This window comes from Simochromis diagramma, unplaced genomic scaffold (assembly GCF_900408965.1).
Source record: "Simochromis diagramma unplaced genomic scaffold, fSimDia1.1 OVJJ01000216.1, whole genome shotgun sequence".
Classification (NCBI taxonomy): domain Eukaryota; kingdom Metazoa; phylum Chordata; class Actinopteri; order Cichliformes; family Cichlidae; genus Simochromis; species Simochromis diagramma.
The window spans coordinates 11,987,816-12,001,599 of NW_024386883.1; the positions used below are offsets into that span (position 1 = coordinate 11,987,816).

The 13,784-nt window shown below is 40.5% G+C and overlaps 1 protein-coding gene across 2 annotated transcripts in view; it reads left to right on the forward strand.

Moving 5' to 3' along the window:
* Nucleotides 1-13,784, forward strand: part of jade2 (jade family PHD finger 2) — a 219,926-nt gene that overhangs the window by 34,970 nt on the left and 171,172 nt on the right. For both annotated transcript variants that reach the window (XM_040032293.1, XM_040032292.1), the window contains exon 3: nt 3,758-3,843. In XM_040032293.1, coding sequence (XP_039888227.1) covers nt 3,758-3,843 — 86 coding nt within the window. The remainder of the gene's footprint in view (nt 1-3,757; nt 3,844-13,784) is intronic.

Consider the following 13,784-nt stretch of genomic DNA (forward strand, 5'->3'; position numbering starts at 1 on the left):
TGAGCTGATTTTGAATATTGTTGACGTTCCCTTGAAGCGCTCCGTATCTTGCATCTCTGGACCACTTTCAGTGCAACTTCTTCCTCTGAGATGCCCTCACTCCAACCGGTCACGGCCGATGCCCCTCCCTCCCTGAGGTTGGTTCTGCTGAAGGTTTCTTCCTGTTAAAAAAGGGTTTTTTCCTTCCCACTGTCGCCAAAGTGCTTGTTTGGGGGAGGTCATATAATTATTGGGGTTTTCTCTGTTTTCTTTGTATTATTGTAGTGTGTCAATCTGTAAGTAGAGCGGACCATTAAAGAGGAAAAGATCACACACAAATATGTCTGTGTGTGTGCTGTAATGACTGACAATGTAGGCAAACTGTGTATGGTGAAAAAATGTAGGAACATGGATGTGTTAGTGGCTTCCAATACAGTATGTCTTTTTGTGTGAACTGCGTGTGTGTGTGTGTGTGTGTGTGTGTGTGTGTGTGGAGTGTTGGTGATTTTTGAAGAGAGGCTCTCAGCGCAGTTTGCTCCTCAGACGTCATGAGCAACATTAGCGGGGTGGCAGCACTGCTGTTGTGGAAAGGGAAATATGTTGAGTGGGAGGCAGCGCACGCATGCACACTCGCACACTCGCATAAAGTCACGGTCGCAGATGTTAAATCGCAGAATGTTGTCGATTTTATGTTTTATCCATTATGCGTGTGATATAATTTAATTGCAGATTCGATCCAATTTTTAGTGACAGTTTCTTATGGTCACACGAGAAAAGTGTCGCAGGAGGATTTGGGGTTTATTTATTTTAAATTTAGGAAACAGCATAAGGGGCATCTTTTCCTCAATCGGTTTGGCCTCCATTCACAAACATGTACAGGCACACTTGGAAAGAGGTGTGCGCACACACACACACAGCTGTTGATTGAAGCGGTGGGTGGGATATTGGCTCCGGTGTCTGGTTAATTGCAATTAGGTTGTGTATTAATAAGGTTGTAAAGGACCACAGTGGACTAACCGCTTAACAAGATGCTATTTATACGGCCATTACTTATTAAAGCTTTTAATAGATCATCATCAGTCTGCTTCAATTAAAGGTCTGACTCATAATGGTAGTGCTGCCAGGGGCGTTCAAAGTCACAAAGAAGGTTTTTGTTTGGCTGCTTTCTTTAAATGCTTCTCTGCTGCGTTTGAATCACCTCCACTGGTGTGAATTACAAAAGTATTGAACCCCATCGCATGCTCATTTTAAGAACCTTTGATGAGCAGCTTCTTGCTCCCTAATAAGTAACCGATTCCCCGCCGGTTGGTGCTGGCTAACAGTGTTTAAAGAAACAACAAAAAAGTATTATCGTTTTATTGTAAACCCTCTCTGCAAAACAAATTTCTCCATAAAATTTCTTTGGCGTGAATTTCAGCACACGCTGTGCACTCGAAGTCCAATCTACAGCCAGAGACCTGTTCCTCATTTTCCCCACTTTAAATCAACATTCACACTCATTAAACATTCTTGACAAATCAAACGCAGATTAAGTTGGCTTTGTGTTCTGATCCAGATGAATGAAGACTTGAAACACTCCCTTCTTTCCAGCTGTGAGTCAGAAAAGGAAGGTCAGAAAAGGCTAATTTGTCTGCCAGAAGAAAAAAAATATTGATGTTTTCTCCTCTGGTCCTCAGCAGAAAACTTCACTGAGTAGCGAAAAAGATGTTTGCAGCTCTTCGGTAGGTTGTCTCCTTTGTGGCATCCAGGAGGGCAGATTTCAAAGATACATTTACGAATGTCATTCTCTCTGTTTTAAATAGATTAACACTTGTTAGAATGTTTTTATTGCAATAAATGCAATTAATTGCAAACAACTTTCTGTGCAGTCCTTTCAAGACATTTTTTGAATCCTTAATTGAAATCTACTGGTGAATTCTGCTACAGCAAGAATGGTTGTAGGAGTTTAAAAGGTTTTTAAAAAGTTAAAACCTTATTTGGGTGCAAAGATAAATGAAGAAAATCAGAGAGAGAGCAAAAGAGAGGAGGAAAGATGGAGGAACATTAATAAATGGGCAAGTGCAGTAAAGAAGAAGTGAGTGCACCTATGAAGAGGACAAAGAGTGGATAGACCGTCCTAGTGACGTAACTGATGACATACATGGAGGTCTAGGTGAGAGGTTGGTGCTAGTACCGATTGTAAAGGACAAGAGTGATGTGCAGAGCTGTGACTGCAGTGGGATAAAGCTGATGAATCATAGCATGAAGATATGGGAAAGAGCTGTTGAAGGTAGGTTAAGGAGAGAGGTGATCAGTGAACAGTATGACTTCGTGCTGAGAAAGAGAATTACAGATGTGATGTTTGGTTAAAGAATGTTGATTGAGAAGATCAGAAGGAGCTGCACTGTTTTTGTGGATCTAGAAAAGGCATATGATGGAGTGCCAAGAGATACTGTGGTACTGCATGAGGAAGTCAGGAGTAGCAGAGAAGTATGTGAGGGTGGTCCAGGACATGTATGAGGACAGTGAGACAGTGTGCTGTTGGAATGAGTAGGTGGGTATTGGATTACATCAGGGATTGGCTCTGAGCACTCTGTTGTTTCTAGTGGTGATGGACAGGTTAACACATCTCCATGGACTGTGATGTTTGCACATAACATTGTGATCTGTAGTGAGAGTAGAGAGCAGAATACACGTGTGAATAAGAGGTAGACAGGTGTGTCAGTGAAGAAGGAGTAGATGCAGTGGATGAGGGTTGAGCTGGGGTAAACCATCCAAAGCAATGGACAGTGCACGAGAAAGATGAAGAAGAGAGTACAGGCAGCAGTGAGTTGGTGGATGTGAGAGTCTGGAGGGATTTGTGACAGGAGGAGGAAGAAGAGCAAGAGTGAAAGGGAGGGTTTACAAGATGGTAGTGAGACCTGCTATGATGTGTGGTTCAGAGACGGTGACACAAAAAGACAGGCGGTGGAGCCGAAGACCGTTAAAGTGAGCCGTCGAAAGAAGAAGACAGTGATTTTAGAGAAAAGTCAGCAAACTGTTTAAGTGTTTTAGCTATTCATAAGTCATAAGATTCAGTATTGATACATTTTGCACTAAAGGATAAAGAAACTTGATGAAATATCAAATGATGCAGTGGCTCGAAATATCACTGTGCTACACCTGTTGTATCCTGTTCGATGGTGACGATTATGGTTTTATTGATCATATTCATAGAGGAAGTACTTCTGTTGATTGACACTAACATTGAGAAGGTGTGATTGGGGCTTTCGAAGAAAACGTCTTTCTGTGCATCACACATTACAACGACCTGGGAATTATGATGGGTTGTGAGCTGGATGAGCTCACGCTCTCCTTTTGATGACATTTCACTGCTGATTATATAGATGCAAGTGGAAACTAAAGTCTGTTTAGATAATGCTTCAAGATAAACGCCCAAAAAGGTGCCCAAATGTGTTTCAAGAGTGTTTGCCAAGTGTGCTATTTTTTCATTCCTTTGAAAGGGACTTAAACTCCTCCATTATAACCAGTTCTGGTAATTTCAGGTTCTAAAATAGTATGGCAACTTTGTTTTTTGTTTGTTTTTTTCCCAAATTAACTTCGTTCGGCTCTGGAGTAGAGCACATGGTGAGGTAAGGTGTTAAGCTGAGAGCAGAGGAGAAGAGCAAAACTAGAAACTCTAAAAAGAATTCACAAACTTTACAGAAATAAGAGTTTGAGTATGTAATGGTTAGAGAAAGACTGGTTTCCTGGTCTTACACTGACTGTGGTATCATTGCTGTCTTTGTTATTCCTGCAGGTCAAGTGACGTCGTGGTCCAGGTCATCCAAGAATACGGGCACCAGCAGCACATGGGTCCGCCACCAGCACAAGAAACCATCAGAGGTAAGCTAGTTTGGCAGCTGGGTTTAGTGACTCAGACCCATAGAGTACACCAGCATGTGTTTAATGAAACCCAGTCTCTGTTTGACCGTGACAAGCTCACAATTTTGCTCCACTTCAATGAAAGAAATTTGTTTTTGGTTTGCAAAATTGGCAGAAATGGTCACATTCAAACATTTTTGGTCAGCTTGTCCATGTTTTTGAACAGTAGAATGATATTCAAATACCCAGTCACATCCTTTGTTTGCTTGGTTGCATGTAATGTGGGCATTGTTGCTACCGTCTCATGTTTCAGAGCTAGTTGCCACTGCAGATCTGTAAGAGACCACAGAGTATTTGATAAAAACATATGTCAAAACATGCTTATTCCACTGTCCAAGCGTACACAATCAGTGGAAATCAAATAAATTCACACAAAAGGCATTTGAGAGTCAGTGAATCAGTGACACGGTCGCTTCTGTCCAATGTAAATACAGCCATCTCCGTCACCGCAGCAAAATCAACCAGGCGCACTGATGGCATAAATTGGTTGGCTAAAATACCAGGTTGTAACATCCATATGGTCATGATGAATGAGCCACGGGCTCTCAAATGACCACCCTGAGCAAGAAACTGGCATAATCCGGTTGGAAAATGGTGCACTCTACCAGTTGTGGCAATGTGTTGCCTGCCACAATCACACATTGCTCCCACTCTCAGTGAAGTGGGCTCTGATCTGTTTAAGGAGAACTCGTCTCTTGCTTTTTGAAGAGTTTCACTTCAAAAATAAATCTGCCATTTGGAAGAAATTGCATTTACTCTTAAAAAATTAGCAGGGGGGAAATTTTTAAATAACGCAGAGGAGGTAACTGCCTCTGACGGCAGATCTGAGCTTCTAAGGATGTTCAATGACAAAGTTCTTTAACAAAATGAATTCATATAATTTAAGGTAATTTGCTCCCACCTTATCTGTATCTCTGCATCATGGCTCAAAAGAAATGTCAAAAACTAGCAAAAGTGAAGAAGCTCAAATATTCTGTTTTTCAGTGACTTTTAAAAGAAGAATGAATAAAGCAAAATGGCATGCATGCCCCGAACCACCCTGAAGTACGAGTCATCAGCAGAGCATCTGTCAGGCCTGTGCATTTGATGCTTCCTCCCCCTCAGCTCCATCCAGTTAACCACAGGCTGTTGGAAGGTCCTGTCAGCAATCAGTCTCTCAGTAATTACTACTTTAGCTCTCTGCTCTGACCCGGGCCTCAGCTGAAGAGCCAGGGGCCATGTTCCCTTTCATAATGCTGCCTCCTCGCTCCGGGGCACGCTGCTCTTTCATAAAGGATGGTGTTTTGAAGTAATGTTTCTGCTTTTTCCGAAGCAGTGAGTGACAAGAAAGGTTGAACAAACAAAAAAAAAGCGGGTGGCAGCTGACAAAGGTTCAGTGCAAAGTTTTCAAAAAGAGTTGTGAGTGCATTTGAACTGGTGTCAAGACAGCTTAACTCATTTAATGTAAAAAATCTGGTGCTTTTTGCTCTCTTGGTGCTGATAGAAATATCACGGCTGTTTTTCCACTTTAGTTTGTTTGGGTCTTTGAGCCTTTCTGTTTCCACTTTGGCGTAGTGTCTATCGCATTGACAAGGTAATGTTACAATTTTGTGATATCATTTCGCAAACATGCGAAAGGAATGGATTTGTGGGATTGGTTACTTACTGTAACCCTAGGTTCTATGATTACAGGTGCAAAAGCTGGTTGCTAGATCTCTGTTTGTTTTACTTAAACGGTGAATCTTTACATGATTTGTAACGTTTTGAGTTTACCTGTTAATATTGCAAACATTCAAAGTGATGTTGCTTTGTGAACTGACAATGTCCACCTACTGCAACCATCAGAAGGCTAGGTTCTTTAAGCTTTTGATTGTTAACCCTCTAGAAATATCCATAATTGAGTTTAGTGTAGATAAGTAGAGACCATTTAAATCAGCCATGCGATTTAAACAGTGAAGAAAATGGATGGATGGTTTCAATCAGGAATTGTATAATTCAACAACATTATTGCTGGTATAAAAGTGCTCACTTGTAAATCACTTATAACTCACTTATATCTGTTACAGTCATTTTTTAAAATTCTCTTCCGTAAAGGCTGGAGGACAACTTCAGATTCATTATTTCACGTTTAAATCAAGAGGTTGATTATCAGTGTCTGACCTACTTTTTCAACTTTAGAGGACTTTGTTTGTATCTGATTGTTTTCTGACAGCCAATCCAAAAATCAGGATCTCTTTGCACGGTAATTTACCAGGTGTAAAAGTTGGATCTAATTCTCAAAGTCTCTTTAATTTTTGACCTAGTTTTTTTTTTTTTTTTTAAGCAATTACCCTGCAAAATCAAGGGAAGACTGTTCTTCTGAAATTGCTCAGTGTCATCTTCAGAATTCATACAAAGCTAATGAGGAGGCAGTGGGTTGCAATGAAAAATGGCATTGATGAATACGGAAAACCCACACATGACTCAAAAAACTCCTTGATTACATGTGTAGTTATTCCTTCTAGCCTGTTAATTGGGCTCATGACTAAATGTTTCAAAGGGAAGTCATCCTTTGACAGCATTTTGAGGAGCTAACAAAGACACTGTCCTTAAGCCAGAATACAGGACTAACCCATCTTTGAGTACTAACTGGTTGCCTGTCAGCACTTCAACCAGAGGTGGCTGCAACTGCTGTCAGAGTGTGAATCGTCCTGAGGCGATAGCAACACCTTGCTGTGTGTTTTATAGTTCAAACGTCACATGCCTAAGAAAAAAGGCCTTCCTCCCTTGCTGATAATGCTAACATTAGTTCCTTGTTTTTACTTGATAGGCAGTTAACTACTCTCCAGGGTCAGGAGTGAGGTTTCCTTTGCTTGCCAAGTGTGGCGAGCAGCAGCCTGGACACAAACCGAAAACAGACGCTCTGCAAAGCTGTAGACTCAGCAGCTTTTAAATGAGAGTTTGTAGTTTCCTTCTGGATTGTTGTTACGAGTGAGCATGACTATTTCACTTTTTTCACCTAGCTAATGACAAAGGATGAAAGGAAGTATGTAAGTGGTAGATAAATGTGGCTAATATAGACGAGCGAAACAACAAATGTCACATTTCCATGTGGTATTTGTTCTCGAAATGGTTCACTGGGTGAAATAGACTTCTAGGCTATGATGCTTAAGTGTGCTCTATCAAAGATTTCTTCTAGTTTTTAACCTCCCTCCCCTTCATCCTTCCATGAAAAGCCTGGTTCTGTCAACTACTGTACATGGCGTGTTTTGTAGTTAGTCCAGTGGTTGGAACTACATGCTTTTTTTAAAAACATGTCAACAAAAACATTATTTTTAGGTAGTGAAGAATCCTCACGATTTGCATCCCCACTGGTGAGAAAATTGAACAGTAGCTCCAAATGTGGGTTTCTGGGTTTCAAAGTTTATGGGTTGATGCATACTCTTGGTCGGAGGGAGGTGTGGCAAATGTTAAACACTGTGGACTTTGTAATGACAACGTAGTGCTTTTCTAAAAATGAGCCATCTTTATTTGCGCCTTTGCGAGTCGTACTCCAGCTTTGCCTTTTCTTAGAAGTGGTTTAGATGGTTTTTTCTCGGCGGAAGGAGGACACGGTCAAATGCTTCCTTTTTTTCCCTATAGTTTTTTTTTTTTTATCTTGTTTTAGATGAGGGTGGAGATGGAGAATTTTAATGGTTGCTAGATGCATAAACATAGAAAACATGAGATTGGCATTGTTGGGAATAGTTCAAGGCTGCAGGTGTGAAGACATGAAGACTGTCTGCTACTGCTTACATGCAGCTTACACAGAAAAAGAAGCTTAGTTTACAAAAATCTTTTTTGACGGAAAAATCCATCCATTCGTCATGGTCTCTATTGGGAGATGCGAGCAGACACAGCAAGGGTTTATGTTTATGATGTCTGTTGGTGTTTTTTCCTTTATGCATAGTGTATGCATAGGGAGAGCAGAGCTGCAGAATATTAAATATGCATAGTTAACATTAGAGAATAAAATGAATAGCAACTGGTCTCTGTGACCTTGATATTTTGATAACTTACTCTGTGAGTTGCACACAATTTAACGAGGATGATCTGTTATTGAGCAGATTGCTGCCTTTGAAATGAGGACTTTTGTACCGCATTTAATTAGGCATGTAAAATTCATCAAAAGTATATTTAATGCTGTAATACAAAAAAATAAAGCTATTTGGGACAGGAGTGACCCAGATGGTATTTTAGGGTTTAACAAATCTCAACAAACAAAATGAGGTTTATATTGTATAAACAGAACAGAAATAAGCTGTATACAGTCTGCAGCTGGGCATTTAGCAAAAGCTGTGACCTGCAATCAGTGATGCAGTTAATCAGCTATTTACAACTGGGAAGGGGAACAGTTAAATATTGTGTACCCACCAAAGGCATGAAGTTAAAAGTGATTAATTTAAAAAAAAATTTAATGCTATATCATGTGGGTAGTCTTGATTAAAACAAATAGAATACCTACACTCAGTCAAAGTACTGTAATCTGCTTATTAATCCAGATTAATGCATCTTAAGCCGTCATCATCATCAAAACAATATGGCAATATATAATATGTAGTCGCAAATTATGATTGCTTTATTTTCTGGGCCTACCAAAGCGGGATGGCATGATCGGAAGCACTAGTTTCACACCTTTCAACTTGTCACAGTATTTTCAATAACAAATATCCAGCAGCCCCGTGGAGGCGAGGAGGGTAAGATAAATGTTACCTGAGTAGGCTTTACAGGCAATTTACAGCAAGAAGGCTTTGAACTAGAAATGATAATATCAGCCACTTCTGGTGCAACATGGGAGGAAGGAAGTGGTATCAGCGGGGGGATTGCCGAAAAAGATGATGAGCAGGTGTGAAGCACTTTCGATAGCATTGTTGTTTAACTGTGTGTGTGTGTGTGTGTGTGTGTGTGTGTGTGTGTGTGTGTGTGTGTGTGTGTGTGGAGACAGACGTCAGCTGTAGATGCTGTATATGGATTTTACATCAGCAGGGGTGGTATACAATATATCAGCACTTGTTCAGTGAAAGTAAACCAAAGTAAAATGAGATTAATATAGATTGTTATATTGTTTAAGGTGTTTGATATGTAATACTTCCAAGATTTTAATTAATACTGCCTAGATTTTCCTTTTAGTGAGCATGATTTAATGTTAGTAACCTAAAGACAGCCTTTTAGGATGAGAAGTTTATTTTGCTTATATGTAATTTATTCATTTTTTGAAATCATATTTTGAGTGATGATACGATTACAAAGCAAAAATGAGTGGGTTTTGCAGTGGAAAGTGTTTGGGGTTTGACTAACATGTCTATTCATGTTAGTCATAGACTGTGTGTATGAAACATAGACATAACCACTTTGACATTACCCATTAGTCTGTGAAGCCATTTTTTATAGTCTCAAGTTAGCATTTTGACCACAGTCATGTTGCTGTGAGGTCTACATGTGTCTGTATTTGGAGGAGAATGTGGAGTGCTAAGTTATCGGCTAATGCTAATGCTAGCATGTTAGCAAGCTTTATCTATACGTTAGACACAGGCACATGCTAATTAGTGCTAAGTAATAGATAAATGGATAAGAGTTTTATTTACAAAAATGTAAGGGAAATTAGGACAGTTAACTGCACAGAAAACTTGTAGTATTAATTAGATAATTGCATTTCTACCACAAATACACTTGACATGGCAGCGATTGGAATTAGCGCAGACAGTGAATGGCTAACGGTGCTTTGACCAATACGCACCTTTAATTGTAAGCCTTAACAAAACAAAAATGCAAACATAGGTAAGTTGTTATCTATAAAAGGTAACAAAAAGGTAACAAAAAGGTAAAAAAAAATAAAGCATTGTTAATATGAAGTGGAAATTTGGTAGCAGCGAATTGTATGGGATTCTACAGATAGATGAGCGTTTTCATTGTCACCATCTTGCGCTTTTGAAAAATGAGAGATGTGATGAAATGTGAAACTGCACACACACTAGCTAAAATGTGTAATATTCCCTATAGACAATAGGTGGCCTCAGTTTTTGGTATTTTTGCATGAGCTTTAATTTTTTAGTCTGCTTGGTTTCTTAAATTTTTAATATCTGATTCCCCCCCCCCCCCCTTTTCGAGTGAAAAACTTAAAAACTTTAAGTTTACTTTTGTCAGTTTGATGTAGTCCTTTTAATGTCTTCAAAGTGTTTTGACGTTATAGTTTTTGGCTCTTTGTTATTTATAGTTATCACGGCTACAGGTGTCTTTCTCATCTATAGCATTGATAAGAAAGTAGGAGCTGTTTCCGGTGTCCTTTTAATTTGCAGTAAAATAACAGAGAGATACTCCTTACTTACTAAATCCACATCCAAGCCCTGTCTGAGTAGAACAGCTGGGTCCACCTTTTCCAATATTTAGGTCATGCTCGTTGGCTTTAGCATTAACATTAGGATTACCACAGCTACCTGTTCTGTCCGCTGAAGAACTTCAGATGCTGGATTTACTAATCTTCATACTGTTATCTGTTTGAGAGCAGAAGCTGTAATGCTTGATGAAATTAATACAATAAGATTTTTTACAGTGAACTGTAGATCCATTTTTCCTGAGGTGGAGGTATATGATCATCTGCCCATTTATAAGTAAGACTGTGCAAAAACTCATTTTTAAACAGAGGAGGAATCTGTTTTGTTTACATTACATTTACATTTTTTTTTAAAATTGTGAAATAAGCTATTTGTTCCATCCTTTAATCTAATGCACTATGTTATAGTGTGCTTTTCACACATATCAAGCCTTATACTTTAATACTTGTTAAAGTCATGTTCCAGTAGAAGAGAATAAAAGGGAAATTGAAATCTGTCCTCGGGGTATTGACAGACTGTGTGAACCAAAGCATTTTTAACAGCTTGTGTGTCAAGATTAGGGTTATTGTTCCAAGGCAGATGTTATAGATGGATCCCTGTCAAGAGTCGTGATTGTGATATATTGTTATTTAGATCAGCCTTACTGCTGGCTCAGATGCTCTGCAATCTTGTATATGTGAACAATAAGGCAAGTAAACAATCACAGGTAACGATACTAACTAACTAATGTGTACTGTATGTATACATGTTAGTGTATTTTTACGTGTGTGTGTGTCCTCTAAGCTAACAGCTGCTGAAGCTCATTAGGGTCTGGTGGAAACAGCTGTGAAACTCCATGGCAACCAGATGCAAACAGCTCGAAGTTGATGTTACAGTTTGTCTCTTTCTCTCTCTCTCTCTCTCTCTCTCTCTCTCTCTCTCTCTCACACACACACACACGCACACGCACACACACACACACACACTCCACGTGCCAAGCCTAGTGAATGGATGAGCAGGCTGGATGGATGGCGGAGAGTTTTGCATGTCGACACATACCAGCCGGGAGATGAGTGCAAATAAACGAATGCGGACACGCTCACACATTCACACGCCGCGAGCCAACATAGCGCCGAACCATCGTATTAAACTGTCAGCATTGCTCCCCCCTCGCTCACCTGCCAGGTGTTGAAAAGTTAAATAGAAACACATTGTTTGCACTTATTGGTAAGAGAACAGAAAATGTGTCCGATTAGCAACAGGACTAGTTCTCCAGGGTTCTTGTAGGACATTTGAAGCTCTTCTTTGGATGTTGGCTCCCTTCTGTTCTGCTCTCAAGATGATCCCACATTGCTCTGGAGTGTGGGGAGAAGCTCATAGTGTTCCACTGTGTGTTTTTCTATCTAGTTATGTTTTTACTGCATTGGCAATATGTTTGGTATCATTGTCATGGTGAAAATTGAAGCTGTTTCTAATTTAAGTTAATCGCTCCATCAGACCTGTTACCACTGTTGTTAAGGCAGGTACTTGTATAATTCAGCATACCTCCGCCTTTTCTCCCTGTTTCCTAATAGCCACCCTCCCACTGAGACCATTTCTTCAGTGAACATCAACTGAAGGACCAGATTCCCCCCCCCCCCCATTTCTTAATCAGGTACACGGTCCAGACTGAAAATGACTGAAATGCACCTTGAAAGACCTTCAGCAAGCCTGCAAACATTTTTACTCAAGATCACTTTAAAAACAAAAAAATACCAAAAAGTCAGGCCCATCAGAAGGAAAACATAAAGAAATGAGGGGTGGCTCGGTAGTTTTGCACAGTACAGTGCTCAGTTCAAAATGAGTTGTCCTGAGGTGTAGACAGTACTAGGTGTAGCCTGCGCCGACCTCAGTGAGGGCTGAAAAACTGTTATTTTGGACGTTGCTTTTGTAGATATTTTCACTTGTCGTGCTTCCATCTCAGAGCTCTAAAGTTTGTTGTTGACACATAAACTTAGCAGCGTTGGCCAGAGAACTTCTTTGGGGAAATATAAACAATAATCAGCGGGTGTGTATTTTGTCTGGTGCGGAAAGTTAATATTTGTGCACTCATGTGCATTTGTTTTATTTCTAGTTAGCCATCAGCAGTCGGTGTGTGTCTGCGCTTGCCTTTCATGGCCCATATTTGTACTTTCGGTCATGTCTGATGGTTTCATGGCAGAACATCAAAGGGCTGGACACTAACTGCACCTGATGGGGTGGAAAAGTCTACAGAGAGAGAGAGGGAGAGAGATGAGTTTGGAAAGAAAGTACTGAATGGGAGGCATAAATTTATGTAGAGCTTTCCTGGTCTAGTCTGAGCACTCAAACCGCATTAAGCATTTACACATTTGCACACTTGCACACTTGCACACCCAGTTGTGGCTTAGGACCTGCTTTACCTCCCAAGTCACAGCTGTCCGCTTCTTCTTTCAGATTCCTTCTGATAACTGATGGTTTTATTGTCAGTTGCTAAACGTCAGGTTTTGCTTCCAGTCGCTCAGAAACAGTGAAAATGCCTTCCTGGAAAGCTCGCGCTGCGCTGACATTCAACAGTGAAACCGAGAAAATAAAAACTTGACAAACTCAGCAGGCGGTCCATCCACAACACACCATCCGTCTCTCACTTTTCTCAACTAGCAGAAAATCTCTCATTAAATGCAAAATGATCATGCTCATTTTCTGCCTCCTATGCATTGTGTGAACCAGAAGCAGATAAAGCAGACTGAAGGACAAAATGGTATGAAAGTTGAAAATAAGGAGATTCCTGCATCCCGTTGAACGCCTCATATCGACGACACAAGGCAAACGTGTCTGTCCGCGGATCTCTCCTGCTTTAAAAATAGATCTAGCATCAGAGTGGGCGTTAATATGAAGCCACTTGAGAAGTTGATGTACTGTTCTAGGACCCTGCGGGCCCACTCTCGTCGCATTTACTTTGGCCGGCACACAACACCAGACGGGTGGACTTTAATGCATCAGATGTTAAAAGGAGAACTCAAAGCCAATGGCAGAGACTGAGACAGGAGAGGCGTGAAAATGAAGCTTACCAAGCGAGTGCTGAAATAAGAAAGGCTTACAGTGAGCACAAAAAGGTGATCCAAACCAGCAAACAGAACCAAGGGGGCAAGAAGGGGTGTCAAAAAAGATGGCTTGGATTGGTTAACAGGACAGGCAGAGATGGGACCGGGATGGCAAGAGTTCAGTGACAAGCTGGCATCGGTGACTGTGTGAGTTGGGACCAGACTCAGTGGGAAAGTTTTAGCGGATCTGGTGGATAATGGCAGGTCTTCAAAGTTGTAGTGTAGGGGAAGCGAGGAGCGGCGCTGAGGGAGCTGATGTAGCCGCCATGACAGAGGGAAATTGTTCTTTGGGTCAAATACCACCCCTGATGTGCTATTTTAAAAAATGGGGGAAAAAAGCTTGACTTTTTATGTCTTTTTAAAAAATATTTGTTTTAGAAAGCTGCATTTAAGGTAAATCTCCTGGAGCTCTTGGCGAGCAGACACAGATTGGCTTTCATTTGATCTACTGTGTTGTTCCCTGTTAGTAAATTTTGCTTCTAAAAAGCACAAC